Source organism: Haemaphysalis longicornis, unplaced genomic scaffold (assembly GCF_048455015.1).
Source record: "Haemaphysalis longicornis isolate Haplotype H1 unplaced genomic scaffold, Haemaphysalis longicornis Haplotype H1 scaffold_16, whole genome shotgun sequence".
Classification (NCBI taxonomy): domain Eukaryota; kingdom Metazoa; phylum Arthropoda; class Arachnida; order Ixodida; family Ixodidae; genus Haemaphysalis; species Haemaphysalis longicornis.
In genome coordinates, this window is record NW_027526266.1 from 17,528,494 (window position 1) to 17,547,456 (window position 18,963).

General features: G+C 46.6%; 1 protein-coding gene across 1 annotated transcript; it reads left to right on the forward strand.

The window, feature by feature from the left end:
* Window positions 1-4,246: 4,246 nt before the first annotated feature.
* Window positions 4,247-14,910, forward strand: LOC144166043 (uncharacterized). The gene is made up of 4 exons (XM_077695707.1): window positions 4,247-4,779; window positions 7,991-8,079; window positions 11,358-11,547; window positions 14,771-14,910. The coding sequence occupies exons 1-4, from the start codon at window positions 4,254-4,256 to the stop codon at window positions 14,908-14,910; spliced, it is 945 nt and encodes a 314-aa protein (XP_077551833.1). The 5' UTR covers window positions 4,247-4,253.
* Window positions 14,911-18,963: the final 4,053 nt, after the last annotated feature.

Genomic DNA, 18,963 nt, shown 5'->3' on the forward strand with positions numbered 1-18,963 from the left:
GAGAGCCTGAGGGAAGTATAAACAAAACAGGTTCGCTTGCGGCGAGCTTTAGAAAGGGGTTCTCCCCCAACGACTCATGGCCGACTTGTTTCTCGGGTGCAGGGAAGTTGCGCAGATATTGGTTCGCCGCTTCCACTATCAGCACTAGCCACAATTCCTAGCACAATTTTTCAACCCACCATCATCCCCATCCTCGAATGTGGAACGTTGTTTCTACATTTGGACAGGCGGCAACAAGCTCTGTGCAGCGGCCTGCGATGTGCGCAGGCAGTGCGGCCGGCGCCGGTCGCCACGTCACGCAGAGGTGCTGGTGCCGGGTCGCTGCTTGGCCGGTCAGTGGAACGTGGCATCGCTGCACATACGCATGTTTTAGAATAGGGGAGTTGAACGTTGGTCGCCCCGCAAAAGCTAGAGGAACCCAAGCGCAGCACGCTGGTCCCGGACGAGCCTTAGAACGCCTTCCCCAACAGCTCCAGCCGGCTCAGGTTGCACGGATCGGCGGTGTTGTTGGGAACTTTAGCTTTAGCACCAAGGGAGATAGTTGGTCGCCGCTATCTCTACAATTTCGAATGACTATCCTTAACACAGTTTTTCACCACATTATCATCCCCTTTCTCGCATGTGAAACGTTATTCCTACGTTGATAGTCATTCTAGCGATCGGTGCTGTGCTCATTCTTGCGCGCAGGTAACGCCATCCATCGGCCTCTCGCCGCATCTCTTGCTCGGGCAGGCCTGTCGATGAGCCTCCGCGACCGGTCGGCGCTCTGCATCGCGATACGAATTCGATCACCTCTTTCGAAATCACCTTGGATGACAATCCCTAGCACAATTTTTTACCACACTATCATGCTCTCTTGCACGTTTACCTTGCTTTTCGCGACGGCCTTGATTCTGGACGGCAGCGAAGAGCGGTCGCTGCCGCGGCATGTGTGGTGCGAGCCGTTTCGTGCGCCGTACGGGCATGCACGACCGGCGAGTGTGCGGAGCGCTTCTGCGCGCAGAAAACGCTTCATTCTTTCATCTCGCTTGATTTCTTCTTAAAATCTAGCTATTCAGCTAAGCTGTCATCACAGCCAACAACGTTGATCGGGAAAACGAGCAAGGAGTTCGGGAAGCTCAGAGCGCTGTGGTCCCACAAATTTTCTAATTCCCTTATAATAATGGATCAGAGACTTGGGGTACCTCCGTATTTGTTTGAGCCCGTCGCTTCGCGTGTGAAGCACAGAGCAGCCGACGACACGGCCGGCCCCGCGACTACTCGTGAAGGCAATGTAGTAGCCATGGGCGCTCGGGTAGGAAATCTCTGGTATCTAGGAGTCGCTTTAGGGAATCACACAGTAGCATTACGGTTAAAAAATCGACGCGAAAGCAACTTAAGACAATCATGATTAATAAAGTGCAGATTACACGCCTGCTTAATTCGGAAAGTTGCCCAGAAAACTGGGACACAGCGAAGCGGCGGCGCACGTCACTGGCCGTCTTCCGAATATGACGCTACTTCCGGTCGCTGCCTCTCAGTTTCTCGATCTTCCGGCGATGCGGCAGGAAGCAGTGGGCGAGGCGTAGCGTCAACTTTAACGACCAATACCGCTGTCTCCAAGCTAAAAATGACCAAAAAAACTTTACAGGCACAAACTGACCAATGTAATAATTGTAAAAAGTAGAGTTTTGCCTGGTTTTAAAAGTGCTTCAGTAGCCCTTTAAATCACTTTACTCTCACCGCATGTACCTGGGTTTGAATGTTATGTACCTCTGTTTGAATGTGGCCCTTTATCTTTTTTAGTTGCAGTAGTTTTTGGGATTCTCTGTTGCCAACAATGGCCGGATTTTTGCATCTTGGTACACATAATTATTTATAAAAAATTGCACCTTTTTACTTCCCTCTCCTTTTGGCAACTTAGCTCTTGCTGAATTCCTGGTCACAGCAGAATTTTTGCGACACAATAGAACAAATTTTGAACCCTTCTCTACATGGTGCACCTCATATCCCAGGTGTATGTTCAGTACAGAAATCTTGAATTAGTGCCTCTGCTCTCAGCATTTTTGCTTATCCATCACACCCTTTCATTTTTAATGTCAAAACAACCTGTGTGGAGTTTTCTCTGGTTGGCACTTTTCAGCACGATGGCCTCATATATTCAATGCTAGAAGTTATATTGCCAGTCTCCTTTATAGATTGCAAGAAAGTTTTCTAGCATTAAAGTTTTTTTGTTACTTTGGTAAACTAGGGAATTCAATAGTTTTGTTTCACAAAGTATGTTTTCACTGTGTTTCTGTTTGCATCACTAAAGGCCCGAAACGAAAGGCAGTGGCATTGGAGGACCGGGTTCTGCAGCGACTCAGGCAGGAGGCCAACGAAAAGGTACTGGTGCGCATTTATAAGGATGTTATGCTGCTTTGCTGAAGGTACTTCAGCGCACTAAGTGTTTGATGTTGCATATGGTTTAATTGCTAAAGTTCTGATTATTGCAAAACCCTGTTTTTGCCCACAAATAAATGGGGGAGGGTTATTCCCTTTTGCAAAATATTGAAGTGAAATAGCCGTGCATTCTCTTCAAGTGACATTGCTGATATCTTAGAGGTGTCATGAAGACAAAATGCCAGTTTGGTTCATAAGGAAGACTGCTTTGCCGTTGTGACAATAATACGAATTTTAGAGCAAACTTCAAACAAATAATGGGGATATGAAAGCAAACATGTGTATCAGTAGAAATTTTCTAGCAGCTTTCAGGCAACTTTTCTATGATGCCACAAAATGTTGTTTGTGCTGCCAGTGCCCGCTCAACTAACCCTTCGCTAATGCACATGACCGGGCAATTGTTGTGAGGCCTCTAGTTTCGTTTTTCATTCTAGTTAAAACTTTTCGGGGCTGGAATGGAGCTGGCTGAGGTACTGAAGCCTAGCTCTTTTATATTAAACAGCTTTATTTTTCTTCATGACCCCTTTAAATGGTTTTTTGTGACAGAGACAAAGGGATTTGTTTGCCAACACAAACAAAGCCTCATACATAAAACAAAGTTCCTGCTTTGTCACATCAGTTTTTACCAAAGTCATTGCTAGTTCAGCATTGCTGCCATGGAGGCCAGTGAATGGGAAAGTTGACTGGTCGATGCATGATTTCGAAACATAAGAATAGCACATGGATGAGACAAGTGCATACCTGCCAACTCTCCCGAATTATCCGGAAGAAGCACAAGCTCTGTACACAAGGGGTCTTACACCATTTCAATTCAGGTTAGAGCAACTGCTTGAAGCAAGGCGTTGCCTGACAACAAAACTGGGAAAAATAGAAGCGTTAACACAGGTTAGTTCATTTTCCCACCCCTGCACTTTTGAACCAACACATGCTTACCTCAGAAAAAAAAAACATGCTCAGGCTTTGAGGAAATTGTCCTAACAAATTCATGGTTTGATATCAACAACGTCCTCATTGAAAAAGGTGTTTACAATGCGCGGAAGTAACCTTGAAAGAGGTGGCTGCTGTATTCTTCCTGCTACATTGCCGCGCCCCCTTTGCACTGAAAATAAAACCGACACTTCTTTACCAGTGTTCCTGCATTTGTTCAGTTGTGCGCACAAAAGCTGTGCTTGCTGTTCTGCCTAGTGCATTGCCCTTGGGCGAAACAAAAACGATAAAGAGACACCAGAACAGGTGGCAACCTCTGTGATTGAACGCTATTTTCATATTTCACATGAATCACTTCCAGTGGTGAATTCGTTGAGCTAAGCTGTCGATATTGCTGCTCAACAGTTGTTATCATTGTATTAGTTTTGGTGGCTTCTGTGAGCAGTAAAAAAAAAGCAAAATCCAAAAAACTAATAAAAATACCCCCAAAACCTTCTCAGCACTGATCCAGTGCAGTTATAACGGGAACAAAAAAAGAAAATGGGTGAGGTAGCAGTATGTAATACTCAGCAAACTAAGCACACATCAACAGGTAAATTTTGATCATAATGTCGCTATCAGCAGGAAGTTACAGAAAGTTGCGATGGCTCAAAAAATAAAATCTTCGCAGTGCACAAGAGTCAAAAAGGAGGCGACATTAATGGGCATGGTTGTCAGCGAAATTCTCTCTTACTTCCCCTGCTTGAAATGTCTAACAAGATTTCAGGACACGAAAAGAGTTGTCTGATAAATAGCCTCATTGTGATCAAACCTGTTCTGGAGGGAAAATTCGAGGTATGGCCGTCTATCAGTGGTTTTGTGGAAAGCACCTTTTAAAATCGGGACTTCCGTGTTTTGAAGAAGGCATGATAGGGCTGGCTATGTCTTGGCCATTCAAAGCCTTTGCTTGCTTCCAGAGTACCCGGGACCTGGAAAATGACCCTGAGGCTGCAGCAACCACGGCTGAGGCACGAGCTGTGGTAGGCAAAGCCTACAGCACCGCAGCCAAGACCACAACACAAGCCGACGCCAGGGTTGCGGAGGCTGAGGCCAGGGCCGCTGAGGCTGAGGCCAGGGCCGCTGAGGCGGAGGCCAGGGCCGCTGAGGCGGAGGCCAGGGCCGCTGAGGCCGAGGCCAGGGCCGCTGACGCCGAGGCCAGGGCCGGTGACGCCGAGGCCAGGGCCGGTGATGCCGAGGCCAGGGCCGCTGAAGCCGAGGCCAGGGCCATTGATTCCGAAGCCATGGCAGCAGAAGCCGATGCCAAGGCTGTTGGCGTGGAAGACTCGCGCTTGGAGATTTTGGAAGCACGGGTTGAGGCCGCTGAGAGCAGGGCTTTCGAAGCCGAATCGAAAGCCCTGTTTGCAATGGATTCTCTGTACCCACTTCTAGAAGGTATGAATCAAAAATTGTCACCTCTAGCAACACCTTCTGTTGAGCATTTCCTGTCGCGTTAGCTGATAATGGCTTCTGACGGCCATTTTCCTGTTGCTCTCTCTTTCCCTGCCTCACCTGCTAGCCTTCCCGCATGCTCCCAGCCTAAGTAGTGTCCACCTGCCAAGCAGGCAGCTTCACAGAAATTATGTGACAATTTACAGCGCTTGTCTACCATTTTCCTTTCACCTCCATGTTTGCAGCCTCTAGGATACCTACTTTGGTCTCTCACCCATAGTGTGGCATGTGCCTTCAGGCATGTCTCAGGTGTCCCTAGTGCTCACATTCGAAAAGGAGCAGTAGGGCTTTACAGCCTAGTTCAGTTCTGCTATCTATTGGCTTCTGTTAGCAGCTTTGTTTGGTTCAGATGCGGCTCACATGCCTTGTGTGCATGTGCCATACGGTGTTGCTGCCTTTGCTGCCGTTGCTGCCTTAATTGTTTATTTAAACAGTGGCCTGTCAGGTGAATGTAAACCTCGCAACGGCAGCATGGTCACCTGTAGTTACAGAACTTGTAGATGTAGAATGCTCACTTCAAACTAGTGGTGTCTTGTTTTTCCTTTTAGCATACGGGGCACAGTCAAGCAAACTTGTGATAGGAGGAAATAGCTAACTTTCTGTGCCTGTTGACTGCATTCTTCTGATTGCGCACCATTTTTTACACATAAAGGACAACTACTGGGTTTTGCACTTATGGCAGCTGTCTTATGGCCCATGGTGCACTTCACCTTTCAGAAAGTCTCAACCAGCACTGACAAAACCTTTGAAGGAAAACTAGTTTTTTACAGCCTAGCATGTAGCTCTAGGCCCTGTTTTTCGTTCAAAAGATAGCTGCGGTTTGACATCAATGCGAGCTGTTTTTTGAAAACAATCAGGCTATGTGGCTGATGTGGCCCTTGCCACACGTACATGAAAATGATATTCAGTGTTTAAGGACTTAAAGTACGGAATTACATTATTTGGGCAGATCGTGCTGCATGCAAAAATGCAAAGTATTCGGCATGATAATCAACAAAGAAATGCACCAATATTTTAGAAGCTTTTAAAGTAGATAAAAATATTTACAAGGGTTAAAATTGTTTTTTGTAATAAAAAATGTTATGAGAAATAGTGTTTTCTAAAAAATGGTGTGAGCCGTTTCTAAAAGTCGCTTCAGCAACTGTGGTTGCCTGCCAACGGTAGCCAAATCTGAAAAATTCAAAACGACGACTAACACGATGTTTTGCCTTTTGCTGCTATTTTAGTGAACTTTATCCTTATGAGAACTGCCCCACCAAAAGTGCACAAAAAAGCGTCTTATTTCGAAGTTAAACCCTTTGAGGGTTGAATTTTTTTGCCAAATGCGACTCCCCCAGGGTCGATTTTTTTTTACTTCTGATTTAAATTCTTCGGGTGAACCTATTTCAAGAAAAAATTATCGTAATTTTTTTAGGGTGACCATAGTGAAGTGACAAAAAAATCGTTTGTGTCGTTACATATATGTGGTTTATTCATGAGTAACACAAGAAAAATTCTAAATAAAAACGAGAGAGCAACAAGCTGGCACCTTTTCAGTGAATCAAAATCAGATAGACATCAGTTTAGCGGGCGCAAAAAGTGGGAAGCACCCGGAGGAAAGGCGCACCGCCCCTAAAATAAAAATAAAAAGGAGAAAAGAGCCTCATCAGTTTCGCAGGTGACCTTGGTCTGTGGTAGGCGCAAGAAGCGAGAGGTGCCCGGTGGGCGACACCCAGCGCGCCCCCTTGTTAGCGGATGCGCAAACAATAGCCGGCGCGCCACTGAGGTAAATCATAAAAAATAAAAAGAAGAGCCATCGGTGCAAGAAAAAAATTTGACGTATTTCCGGAGTGTGGCAGCACATGCCAAGCAAGAGAAGTTGGCAAGAGAAGTTGGCGAAAAAGACACGCTTTTTAAAGATATAAGTAATGCCGTATATGTACGTCATTGACTGTTTTGAAAGTGTTTGCCGATGCCGTACATGTACGCCCGTGACCCTCAAAGGGTTAACTACATTTCTGTGACAACTCTCTGGTGCTGAGAGGTTTTTTGGTTTCATTTGATGCCCATCGTGTTCGAGAGTAGGCAGATTTAAGGCATTCATGAAGGCGAATGAGTTATGCGGAACTCCTTAAACCGAAAATGGCATTAGATTTTTGCGTGTAGCAGTGAGTTAATGGCATTAAAACTTAAAGGGACCCTGCAACACTCTGAGCAGTGCAAGTAAACCTGCGCAACGTTTAGATTACACTGCCAGGAATACCTAAGCCAAATATACACGTGCACGTGAAGCAGTGAGTGCGCAAATCGCTGTGAAAGACGTGGAAAAACCAACCGCACTCTCTTCAGTTCTTGCACCCTTCAGGCCATGCCCCCCTGGCATGGCCTGAGCGACGTCATAGAGGCCATGGCTGCCCGATCGGCTGTCACTGGTCAACTTCACGGCTAATTTCTCCCATTTCCGCCGTCGTCATCGCTGTGTACGAACCTCTTCTATGTCTGAACCTGTAGGCACAGTTTTGCCGTTTCTCTTGTGTTTTGAGTGTGCACGGAGTTTGAGTAACGAGCTGAATACTTCCTTTTCAACGGGACCACTCGACTACAAACGTTTATTGCATCAAAAACGCCCTACCAGCCCGAGCGCTTGCTTGCGAGCAGGCCACCATGCCTGCTTTTTTGTGGCACCAGACCGGAAATAGGCGCCTCCACGTTGCGGAGAAAAGGAGAAAACTCCCCGGCCTGTGATATATCGAAGGCTGCGAAGAGAACGCTGCGAGCCGCCTCCCTCTCCGGGAGAGAGCGCGCAGCTTTTGTCGCTTTGTCCCTGGTCTAGTTGGGAGGGAGCGATTATGTGCGATTTCTCATTGCGCGTAGTTTCGGTGATAGTAAACGGATTTTCATAATTCTTGCGGGAGGAGATTGCTGGGACAATAGACTTTACCCCAAAATACATTGCTAGCAGTCGATTGTAACTGTTGTAGGGCCCCTTTAAGGCATTAAGCACTTAATGTCATTTTTCGTGTACGTATGGTATGGGTATTACCTTAAACATGCAGTGTGTGCTGCAGAGTTCTTGCACTAGCCACCTCTCAGAAAAATTGACCTGTGCACTGCAGCTATGCACCTGTTATATACACACATCTGTATGTACTTGTTTTCTCTCTCTGCTTTTTAGGGATGCCTGCACTCTTTGCGGACATAAAATCGTGCATGGTGAATCGGCCTCTGGGAGAGAATGTCGCAGCTGGGAGTGGTGGCGCATGTGTAAGTCTGGGCACCAAATCTGTGATACTAGCCGAGGCATATTTTCTCTTAACAGAAACAAATTTACAGTGTGTGGGATAGTTTAAAAAAAAAGTCCTGGGATGCTTAATTATATCCAAGTTCGACAGCTAAAGCAAGTTGGAAGAGACTGATGTTTATGCATAAATGTCTGAAAGGGCCAGGAACAGAAAATTTATTTGCTTTAGCTTAATTTTATCTGCTTGAACAACATTTCAGGAACATAAATGTAAAATATTTTATCAACTCATTGCTTCAAATTTTAATCAGTGTCTTTCAAATACTCATTTTGAGGTGCATCTCAACAGACCTTGGACGCTATCAGTTGGCAGCAAAACATTCGAGAGTTACACGCCCTTTGTGTGGGTGTCTTTGTACAGCTGTTAACCATGTAATTCAAAAATAACGTCCTTTATCAGTTGCCATTGACAGTTTTCTGTCCATGTGCCCTGGCGGTGCGACTGCTTTGATTATTTTGGCAACAATTGTAACAGAACTCTGACCTTGCACATAGTTTTCTTGCTGGATCTTGCATTCTTTTGCTGAATTTTTTCAGAATTTTACCTCTGTTGTGTAAGATGGCATCAAGCCACTCGAAAAAGAAAAAAAAACTTTTTTGTGTGTGATTATAACTTGTGGGAGCCACAGAAGTGCACAGGAGTAAAAAATAGAGTGCATGTGAAAAAAATTGGCTCCAGTCCATGCTGTGAAGGTGGTTGGAAAGCAAAGCTTTAAACGACACCCACAGCAATTGCCCATGTGACGTCACTTGAATTCACACATGTGGCTCTACAAAGAGTGAAACCAGAGATTCTGCCAGCCGTTACCTGGAATTCGAGGGTGCACCATCCGAGCACAGCAGCAGCGTCGGCCACGGCCGGGCTGGAGCGGTGAACGCTGCCGCTGCTGTAGCCCAGCCGTGAGTCGGCAGAATGGAGGAGCGTCTTTCGAAGGTTGAGACAGCAGAACCTAGCCATCCTGATGTGCTAGCTTGGGGCAACACCACCGCGTGACACAAGCACGAACATTGATTGATTGTTGAGGTTTAACGCGCCAACGCAACGCAGGCGATGAGGTGCGCCGTAGTGGAGGGCTCCGGATTAATTTTGACCACCTGGGGATCTTTATCATGCGCCGAAATCTCGTACACACGGGCGTTTTTGCTTTTCGCCTCCATCAGAAAAGCGGCCGCCGTGGTCGGGAATCGAACCCGCGACCTCGTGCTGAGCAGCGCAACGCCTTAGCAACTGAGCCACCGCGGCGGGTCACAAGCGCGAACACCAAAACAATATGACATGTGAGCTTAGGGATTCCCATTTATACCGATTTAAACTAGTTACTTCAGTAAGTTTGAGAATTGCGAGAAAGCTCAGTGAACTTTTATAATCACTATTTATCAGAACCAGTTGCTACTTTCGCCTTTTGCAATACCTCTAAAAAACACAACCGAATTGGTATTCACCTTTTTAAAAAACGGAGTTCCATTCGTGCAAGCAATGCGCAAAAGGTAGTTGTTTAGCGGCCAGATGTCTGTATGTGGTCTCCACATCTCCTTTTCACGCCCTGCAAACCAATCCTTAACGTATCCTTGCCATGTGAGCACTTAATTCTATCGGGTCCGGGTTACCCAGTAGGTGCTGTCGAACAAGTTAATCAAGCTGTGCAAAGGAAGCACGTAATTGACGCGAAGCACACCAGAACAGGCCAAAAACAACCGTCACTAAAACAGCCGATGAAACCGACCCTGCAATGCGCCCACCGGTGCAAGCAGGCAGCTGTGTGCGGGGAACGGTGGGTGATGATGCCCTATTGCTGCGCCATCGGGGAGTGAAAACTGCCTTGCCATCCTCATCCGCGTTAGGAGTTTGTTGTCCCGCACGCCACGAAGGAATCGTTGGCTAATAGAGATAGAAAGCTTTGCTTTAAAATGCAGCTTAAAAACTGGTTTCTATGTGCAGTCCAGAATTCTGGTCTACCTTTCAAAAATTTCAATTCACCTAGTGCTGTAACTGCAAACTTAATGTTGAATGCAAGCCATAGGTGAGGATATTGAAGTGACTAAACCGCTAACAGAATTATTCATTGCACGTAAGCAATCGAATTACATATAAGTGGTTTCAGGATGCGCAGTGTCACTGTTCCTCGCTTGGTATTATTGTGCTTGGTGAAGGAAAAATGAGTTGACCCTAACTTCCGAACACTAGAAGTTCCTTCAATAATTGTGTTTATATAATAAACAACCCTTTTAATGTTTGAACGGGGAAGCAAACAACCAAACTCGCGCACACAAAAGCTAGCTGGAAACGTAGACTGCCGCATGTTTGCTTCCGATGTACCAGTTAAAGACAAAGGAAACAGGTTTTATTGTTGACCGATACTGCCTTGTTTAGACTTGTGGCTGGACCCGCTGTGGTGGCTCCGTGGCTAAGGCGTGCTGCTGAGCACGAGGACGCAGGTTCGATTCGCGGCCGCGGCGGCCGCTTTTCTGATGAAGGTGAAAAGCAAGAACGCCCATGTGTACGAGATTTCGGCGCATGTTAAAGATTCCCTGCAGTTGGTCAAACTTAATCCGGAGCCCTCCACTACGACGCGCCTCATTGTCTTGCGTTGCATCGGCGCGTTAAACCCCACAATCATTCTTCAATCAATTAAAAACGCATGTAAAATATTTCACTATGTTACTTGTGACCCCCCCCATCAGATCTCCCTAATGACATCCCGGCGAACCTGGCAGGTATGCATGTGCCAAATAGTCAATGAGTAAAGAAATTACCATTCAAGCAGTAGGCACGTTGCTATTAGAAAGGTGTGCTCCTACTCTCCATGCTGTATGCGTACTCTGAAGCCTATCAAGGGGCACGCCCTCAAAGTAGCACGTACCCAAACTAAAGTATTGGAGAACACTTCATAAGCAGGAATGTATGCTTTCTTAACACAATATTCACTGGTTTGTGCAAGAAAAGTGCCGGTCATTTGCACCGAATTTGCCAAAAATGCATGGTATAGTAGTCTGCAGTGCCTGCTGGAAGGTTGTTCATGTTTCGCTAACTCATAGTATATGTTCACGTTTCACATGAAGGAAGGGAGCCCTGTGTATGAGCTTCTGTGCAAGGTACCAAAAGTAATCGAACTAGTTTAAGAACACACCAAAATCCAGCTTATTAGTGGCTGCTAATCGATACTTTGAAACAAAGGTGCTGTGTCTAGGTCATCAAAGTATAACTTGGTGAACTGGCTTGTCTGCTTTCTTCCTGTCGCAGGTCCAGTTTGGCAGAACCCGGATCCCAACGATACGCCTGCTCAGGCTGAGCAACACGCCGTCGCTCTACACCCAAGAGCTGGCCCAGATGGTTTTCGGAAACGATACCCTGGGCAGGTGCTGCCTGAAGGGGTCACTGAGCGGCGGCGGCAAAACCGCTTTAGATAAGGAAACAGTGGACGATATTATTGGTGAGGCTGTTTGCACACTGCAAGTGGTCACTTCACTGAATAATCTTGCATGTAGCACTGTTGCCAAATAACATGATTGTTGCAGCTCACTTGCTTTGGGTACTTATTTGTACCCACTGGGTGTCATGCTGAGCATGACATTGTGGCAGCTGTTTTTTTTTTTTTTTAGCAAAAAAACTAGATTGTGGGGGGCTGAATCTGAGAGCTTGTTAAAGATCTAGGGATGCTTTAAAGTAAATTATAGCCCTCTGCTATGGTGTGCCTTTTAGCCCAAGAAAAATGATAACGTCTAGAGCCACAATAAAAAAAATCATATTAAAACAAGCTTGGGTGTAAGAAATCAGCATTTTATCACTCATTCACAAGAGATTTACCTTGATAACCACATCTAAATCTGTGGCAAGCAAGAAAATATTTCAGGGCATGCTAGCACAAGTGGTGCCCACTGTATATGTAGCTATGCCTTAAAAAATACATTTAGCAAAATTGTAAGCGCTATTTTTTGGGCAAGTATTTAGCACTAAGGAACTGTGTTGTATGTATACATCATAATTTAAGTTTCTAAGTCGTGAAATGACTCGGCATGTATCTGTCCAGCAGCTTACTTTAAAAGGGCAATAAATGGGTTTTCAATACTGTGATTTCACACCGTGCGGTTGAGTATGTGTTCACGACAAAATATCGCAAATATTGCCCCTCTGCATAATGCAGGCGTTGTATAAACATGAAAAATAGATTTTTCTTTCATTGTTTAGCTGTCACGTGTTGCCTGTCATGAGCGACACGCCCGAGAGGAGGTATGGGCACTAAAGAAGTAGAGTGTGAAGGAAAAGTTCCACAAGCAAAAGTTGAATGAGGAGGACGGAGAGGAGGAAGAAGGCCAGGCTACATTCCTCGAACGACACCCAGTTTTCTCGGACCCTGGGCAGAGCCGAGCGACACATCGGGCAGGCGAACAAGATCCAGGCTGTGTTCCCGGACAGAGAACCCGCAGCAACGCACTGTCGGCGGTTCCAGGCGACATCAAGGACCAGGCAACGAGAACCAGTTGAGCTGCTGGCGTGGGACGCCTGGCCCGGGCACTCACAGCAGTTCTGGCATGCACCGGGGAACTCTGCACTGCTTACTCCTGTCAGCAATGACTGATTCCGCAATGAGCAGGCCCCACTGGACATGACTCGCACCAGCTCCGCTTGCAACCGACAGAAACAGCTAATGACATAAGAGGCATCCTGGCACAAGACAACAGCAGGCAAGGTTGTGTGCAAACATTTTATCAGGAACGTTCAGGCACAGTGGTCAGGCTAGTGATTTGGTGACGCGTGTAAATGTCATCCCCATAAATAAAATGCTTCTCCAGATCTGTTTAGCAGTTTCTCCGGATCTATTATCTGCTTAGCTGGTTTGAAAGTGACAGGAAAAAATGGATCCTAGTAGGCTCGCCAAAATGTCACATCGATCAAGTAAGTGGATTACAATGAAAACATTGTATTTATGGGGATGACATTTACACGAGTCACCAAATCACTAGCCTGCCCACTGTGCCTGAACGTTCCTGATAAAATGTTTGCACACAACCTTGCCTGCTGTTGTCTTGTGCCAGGATGCCTCTTATGTCATCAGCTGTTTCTGTCGGTTGCACGCGGAGCTGGTGCGAGTCATGTCCAGTGGGGCCTGCTCATTGCGGAATCAGTCATTGCTGACAGGAGTAAGCAGTGCAGAGTCCCCGGTGCATGCCAGAACTGCTGTGAGTGCCCGGGCCAGGCGTCCCACGCCAGCAGCTCAACTGGTTCTCGTTGCCTGGTCCTTGATGTCGCCTGGAACCGCCGACAGTGCGTTGCTGCGGGTTCTCTGTCCGGGAACACAGCCTGGATCTTGTTCGCCTGCCTGATGTGTCACTTGGCTCTGCCCAGGGTCCGAGAAAACTGTGTGTCGTTCGAGGAATGTAGCCTGGCCTTCTTCCTCCTCTCCGTCCTCCTCATTCAACTCTTGCTTGTGGAACTTTTCCTTCACACTCTTCTTCTTTAGTGCCCATACCTCCTCTCAGGCGTGTCGCTCATGACGTCAACGTTCAAACTAGCATTGATGTAGCTATTTGTCATGCAGCCTCTGTGATGCAACTGGCACTGAAGTCGATGGCACCGCTGTTTGCGTGCGAATCCTTGACCGGCGCTTCTCTAGGCAGGTCCCATCGAATGCTGCAGCCAACCACGTGTTTGGCTCTGGGGGACCCTCCTAGTTGTTCCGATGGGTTGGGTGGCCGCCCGTGTGAGCGAATCTCAGGCACGGTGTATCTTTGTAGGACGAATGTCATCTCCACCATCCTTTGCACAAGCTTAGCTGAGTTTGTAGATATAGCACATTCTTTACAAGGATGGATAATTAAGAAAAGCATGCAGTGTCTTCTCTAAGCAGAAACATTTTGCGTGCAGTCACTGCATCTGCCATGCCAGGGGGCTGCGTGCACACACGAATTGACATGTGCCACAACAGCACAAACTTGTTGCTGATTACCAGAGCAGAACTATGGTGAATACCAACTTAAACTTGCATAAGGGGATGGTAGTGCGGAGAGAAATTGTGCAAGGGTTTGTTGTTGGCACGGCTTGTTAAAGAGGGGACCAAATAATTCCAGTGATGCTGAGCCTTCTCTACGCGAATTGAACGAGGATGGACCTGTTTGCCTTAGCAGCGCCACATGCAAGAAATGCTAGTGAGCTTCTAATAGTTAATGGAAGTCCTGAAAAATTATTGGGCGAGCATGTTGTGTTTTGGAGTGCACTATCTAGTCCAAATGCTCAGTTCCCTTTTTCAAAAACTGATGTGCGCAACCTAGCACAGTGGACACAAGGAGCAATGCAACTAACAGTACGTGGAGCATTCACGATGGCTGCTAAAAGAAAGTGCGACGTGCCGAGTGGAGCCAGTGGCTGCATGTATCTCGCAGTATAAGGGCCTTGACAGCTTTCTAGGTGTTCCTGCTTTGAGCTGGTCACCTCATAGCACCTACAGTGCTTTGAGGCACACAAAAAAAAAGAGCAACAGCCCTAGGCTATATATGTAGCACTTTTCAGTGAACAACAACTTGGCTAATGCTGAACGCTTTCAAACCATTTTTTTTATGGACATTCCTTTGATCATACTTCAACGATTGCACATGTAAAATTGCAGCCTCTTAAACCTTGTTTAGGACTGCCCTTAAATCTGTTTTGTTCTTTTTCAGTCCATGTGCTGGAGAAATTCTCCAACGTGACGGAGTCGGACGTCCGTAGCTACCTGCGCCGCAAATGCAACAATGCGGCTACAGCTTTAAAGAAAAGCGGAAGTGCCGCCACACAGGCACCAGCTTCTATCGCTGAATAAACCAAGTTGTGCTTCGTCTGGGACCTCGAGAATTTTGAGTTTCTTGTGTGGGTTATTCTGCATGGCTTGTTGCATGCTTGAAGGAAGCAATACATTCAGTAATGCATTCTAAATGCATTTTAAGTTTAGCACTTTAATGCACTTTTAATGAGATTTAAATACATTTAAAATACTATTGCAAGTGCACTTTGAGTGCATTTTAATGCACTTCAAATGTATTTGAGATAATATTTTAAGTGCACTTCTAGCACACTCTTGATTTGGCATGAATACATTTAAAATGCATTTTCAATGCACTTATTAAAGGCTGCATTCCCAGGTTCGTGAAGGTAAATATGTTTCCAATGTATTTTAAGCACACATTCAATACGTGTAGACATATTCAAGATTGCATTTCAAATTCATTTTGAATATGATGAGAATATATTTAGCATATATTCCGAGCGTACTTAAAATGCATTCGTGAAATGTACTTTTGCTGTATTTTTAATGCACTAGTAATGTATTTCGAATGCGGACAAAATAATGCAAAATAAATACAGAATTAATACATGTATTAAATGTGTTAGAAATACATTTGAAGTATGGCCTTTTTTTGCTAAGGGTAGGCATGACTCAGCGAATACTAGAACTGACAGCTAAGGTTGACGATCTGGAAAACAGAAGTCGTCGCAATAATCTTGTAATATTCGGGGTGACTGAAGAGCCGGATAAAGACTCAAAATCGCTACAAGAAAAGGTCCGACGAACTATCTTTACTAACATACTTGGTATTGCCGTAAAATCTGTAGAAAGGATCCACAGAGTAGTCAATCCCGGCAGCCAACTACGAATCTGATTTCTCTGAAAAATCTAAAATCCTTCCTTGCAGTAACCAATTAAAAGGCAAAGAAATATCGGTTTCGGAGGATTTCTTGAAAAGGGTGAGAGATGTGCGCAGTCAGTTGTGGCGCTCTGCCGCAGACGAGAAGGCACACGCAGCGAAGGTGTTCCTCGCGTTCGACAAGCTAAAAGTCGAAGGCAAAATGCTTGTTTGCGACCCCGTACAAAACGCCAGAGTAGAAGCTGCTACAGGGTATTCACGACCAAAAGCTGCAATAAGGGCAAGACCTACATATGGCGGATCGACACGGAAAGACCAAAAACATGAGAATATTGTCCTTCAATGCCCGCGGCGTAGTGAACATTGCAAGCTCAGTGAAATTTAAAATTTAATTCTGTGCCATCACCCGCACGCGCTAGTAATTACTGAAACTCGGCTACATGCTGGTGTGTTGGACTGTGAAGTCATTCCGGCATCATACAAACTGCTCCGTAACGACAGGACTTCCAGAGGCGGTGGCGTAGCGATAGCCATGAAAAACAACATCAAGCTTTCTGTTCTTGAAGGAATTCCCCAACACGAAAGCTTGTGGTGCAAATTATCTTGTTCTGGCAAACCATATTACTTGCTGGCGTATACCACCCGCCAAATGCTGCGCCTCAGTATTTGGAAGCTGTTCACGACTATCTCTTGCAGCACATAAATTGAAGGTCAAACATTATAATAACAGGGGATTTTATCTTCTTGGATTAAACTGAGCTGACATGTGTTACGATAACAGAGATTCCAGAAGCGCGGTACCGCTGCTTTTCATTGCGTTCAGTTTTTCGCTGAACCAACTAGTTTCCGAACGTACAAGAATTGGGGCGTCGTCCTCCTCTCTTCTTGACCTGATGTTCGTTGGCAATACACTTCAAACAGCACAGAAGAAGGTAGAAGAAGGTATTAGCGTAGAAGAAGGTATTTTATTGATTGATTGTAGGGTTTGACGCTCCGACGCAACACAGGCGATGAGGCGCGCCGTAGTGGAGGGCTCCGGATTAATTTTGACCACCTGGGGATCTTGAACGTGCGCCGAAATCTCGTACCCACAGACGTTTGTGCTTTTCGCCTCCAGCAGAAAAGCGGTTGCCGCGGCCGGGAATAAGAACCGGGGGCCTCGTGCTCAGCAGCGCAACGCCTTAGCCTATGAGCCACCGCGGCGGGTAGAAGATATTTCATATCAAAAGTTGCTTGTCCTGACATGCCCTATCACAGTTTCTCGCCGATCTACCAAACGACCATGCCTTTACGTAAAAGATTGTGTGCGCGCAGTCGATGACGCAATATCAGATATATTAGAACGCAACTTTGACGAATTCAGCGCTGTGAGCAGTGTTCCGGAAATGTGGTCGCGTTTTAAAGAAATAATATCTTTTTGCGAAAGCAACTTTATCGCTCAGAGAAAGAAACGGGTCAACAAAGATTATCCCTGGCTAACACGCGATATAATTCAGTTTGAAACGAAAAATTAAGCGACGACGTCACACACAGGGAGATAAAAACGAAATTGTTGGTCTCGTTGGTACTATGCGTGATAAAGTACCTGAAGCGAAATCACGATTTTACGGTGTAACTTGGCCACGTTTCATGACCGATGACCCTCAAAATTTTGGTGCTACCTGTGAGGAGATAGGCCATACCATTGCGCCAATAAAAACTGGGCATATAACACTGACTGAACCTAAAGACATTGCAAAACAGCTTAATAACTATTTCCTGTCAGTTTTCACACAAACTGCTTCACAAGAACCACTGGCAGCCTATACTATTGATTACCATATGAAAAAATTATTTATAAGTTAAGAAAGAATATCATGTGGAGCGCATGCCACGGAGGCGTTTAAGGAGATGACGAGATTACGTAGCAAGACCGGTTTTATTCCGAACCCCGTGGGGTCTCCATCTACTGATGCCAGGGGCGCACGAGCCCTCCGGCGGGTGAGCGCGCTCGTTGGCCTACGTCACGCTGCTGTTGGGACTGTGGCTTGCCGCTACAGGCCTCCCTCCCTGCGGTCGAGGTACAGTCTCAGGCACCTTCCGCCGCGAACTACGCGAAATCTCTGCGATTGATCCTTGCTGACCTTCGACCGCAGCCTACACGTCAACGAAAACTCAGAGGACCTTATGTGCTTCCGGACCTTGAACAGGCAACACATGTGTTTTGTGCGGTACGGACCCGTGCGCCGCCTTTTGCAACCCCACTACGTTGGCCCTTTCCCTGTGGTAGAACGACACTCGTCGACGTACGTCATCGACATCAATGGCTCTCACGACACCATATCCCTAGAGCGCCTGAAGCCGCCATACGTCACCGCCGCCGACATCAACCCTACGAGCCCTCCCACTGCGGCTGCACACCACCGAGACCATCATGTATGCTGGATTCATCAGAGCGTCGCACCAGCTTCTCTCTTTGGGGGGAGCCCGGTAGCGGCAAGCCACAGTGCCAGCGGCAGCGTGACGAAGGGCAAGGAGCGCGCTCACCCGCCGAGGGCTCGCGCGCCCCTGGCATCAGTAGATGGAGACCCCACGGCGTTCGGAATAAAACCGGTCATGCTACGTGGTCTGGTCCTCTCCGTAAACGCCTCCACGGCATGCGCTCTACAATCACATCTATTAAATAACCTTGACCTAAAGAAGTCTAGTGGTCCTGATTCTATTTCTAATGCATTCTTGAACCGATATGCTGCCCGGATTTCAAAATATTTACTTATAATCTTTAGAGTGTCTCTGGATACCTCGAGTATTCGTAATGACTGGCGCAGGGAAAGAATAATTCCAGTACTAAAATCTGGCTCTGAATTTGAACTAAGCAACTACAGACCTGTTTCACTGACAAGCGCGTGTTGTAAGGTGATGGAACACATAATTTTAAATGCAGAGCATTTCTTTAACTCACGATGTCACCCGGCGTTGTCGGCTTTGGCATGCCTCGGCGTCCGCAACAGCCGCAACAGCCGTTCTAGGTGCGCCCTCTCCCCCACTCCTCCTCGCCTGCTCTCCGCTGCTCCTCGCGTGTTCTCTTGCGTTCGTCGGCGGTCGCAGTTGATAAGCGCCCTCTCCCCCACTCCTCCTCGCCTGCTCTCCGCTGCTCCTCGCGTGTTCTCTTGCGCTCGTCGGCGGTCGCAGTTGATAAGCGATGGACGCAAGACCTTGAACTAGTACAGCCGGTAAAACGCTTGTCTATA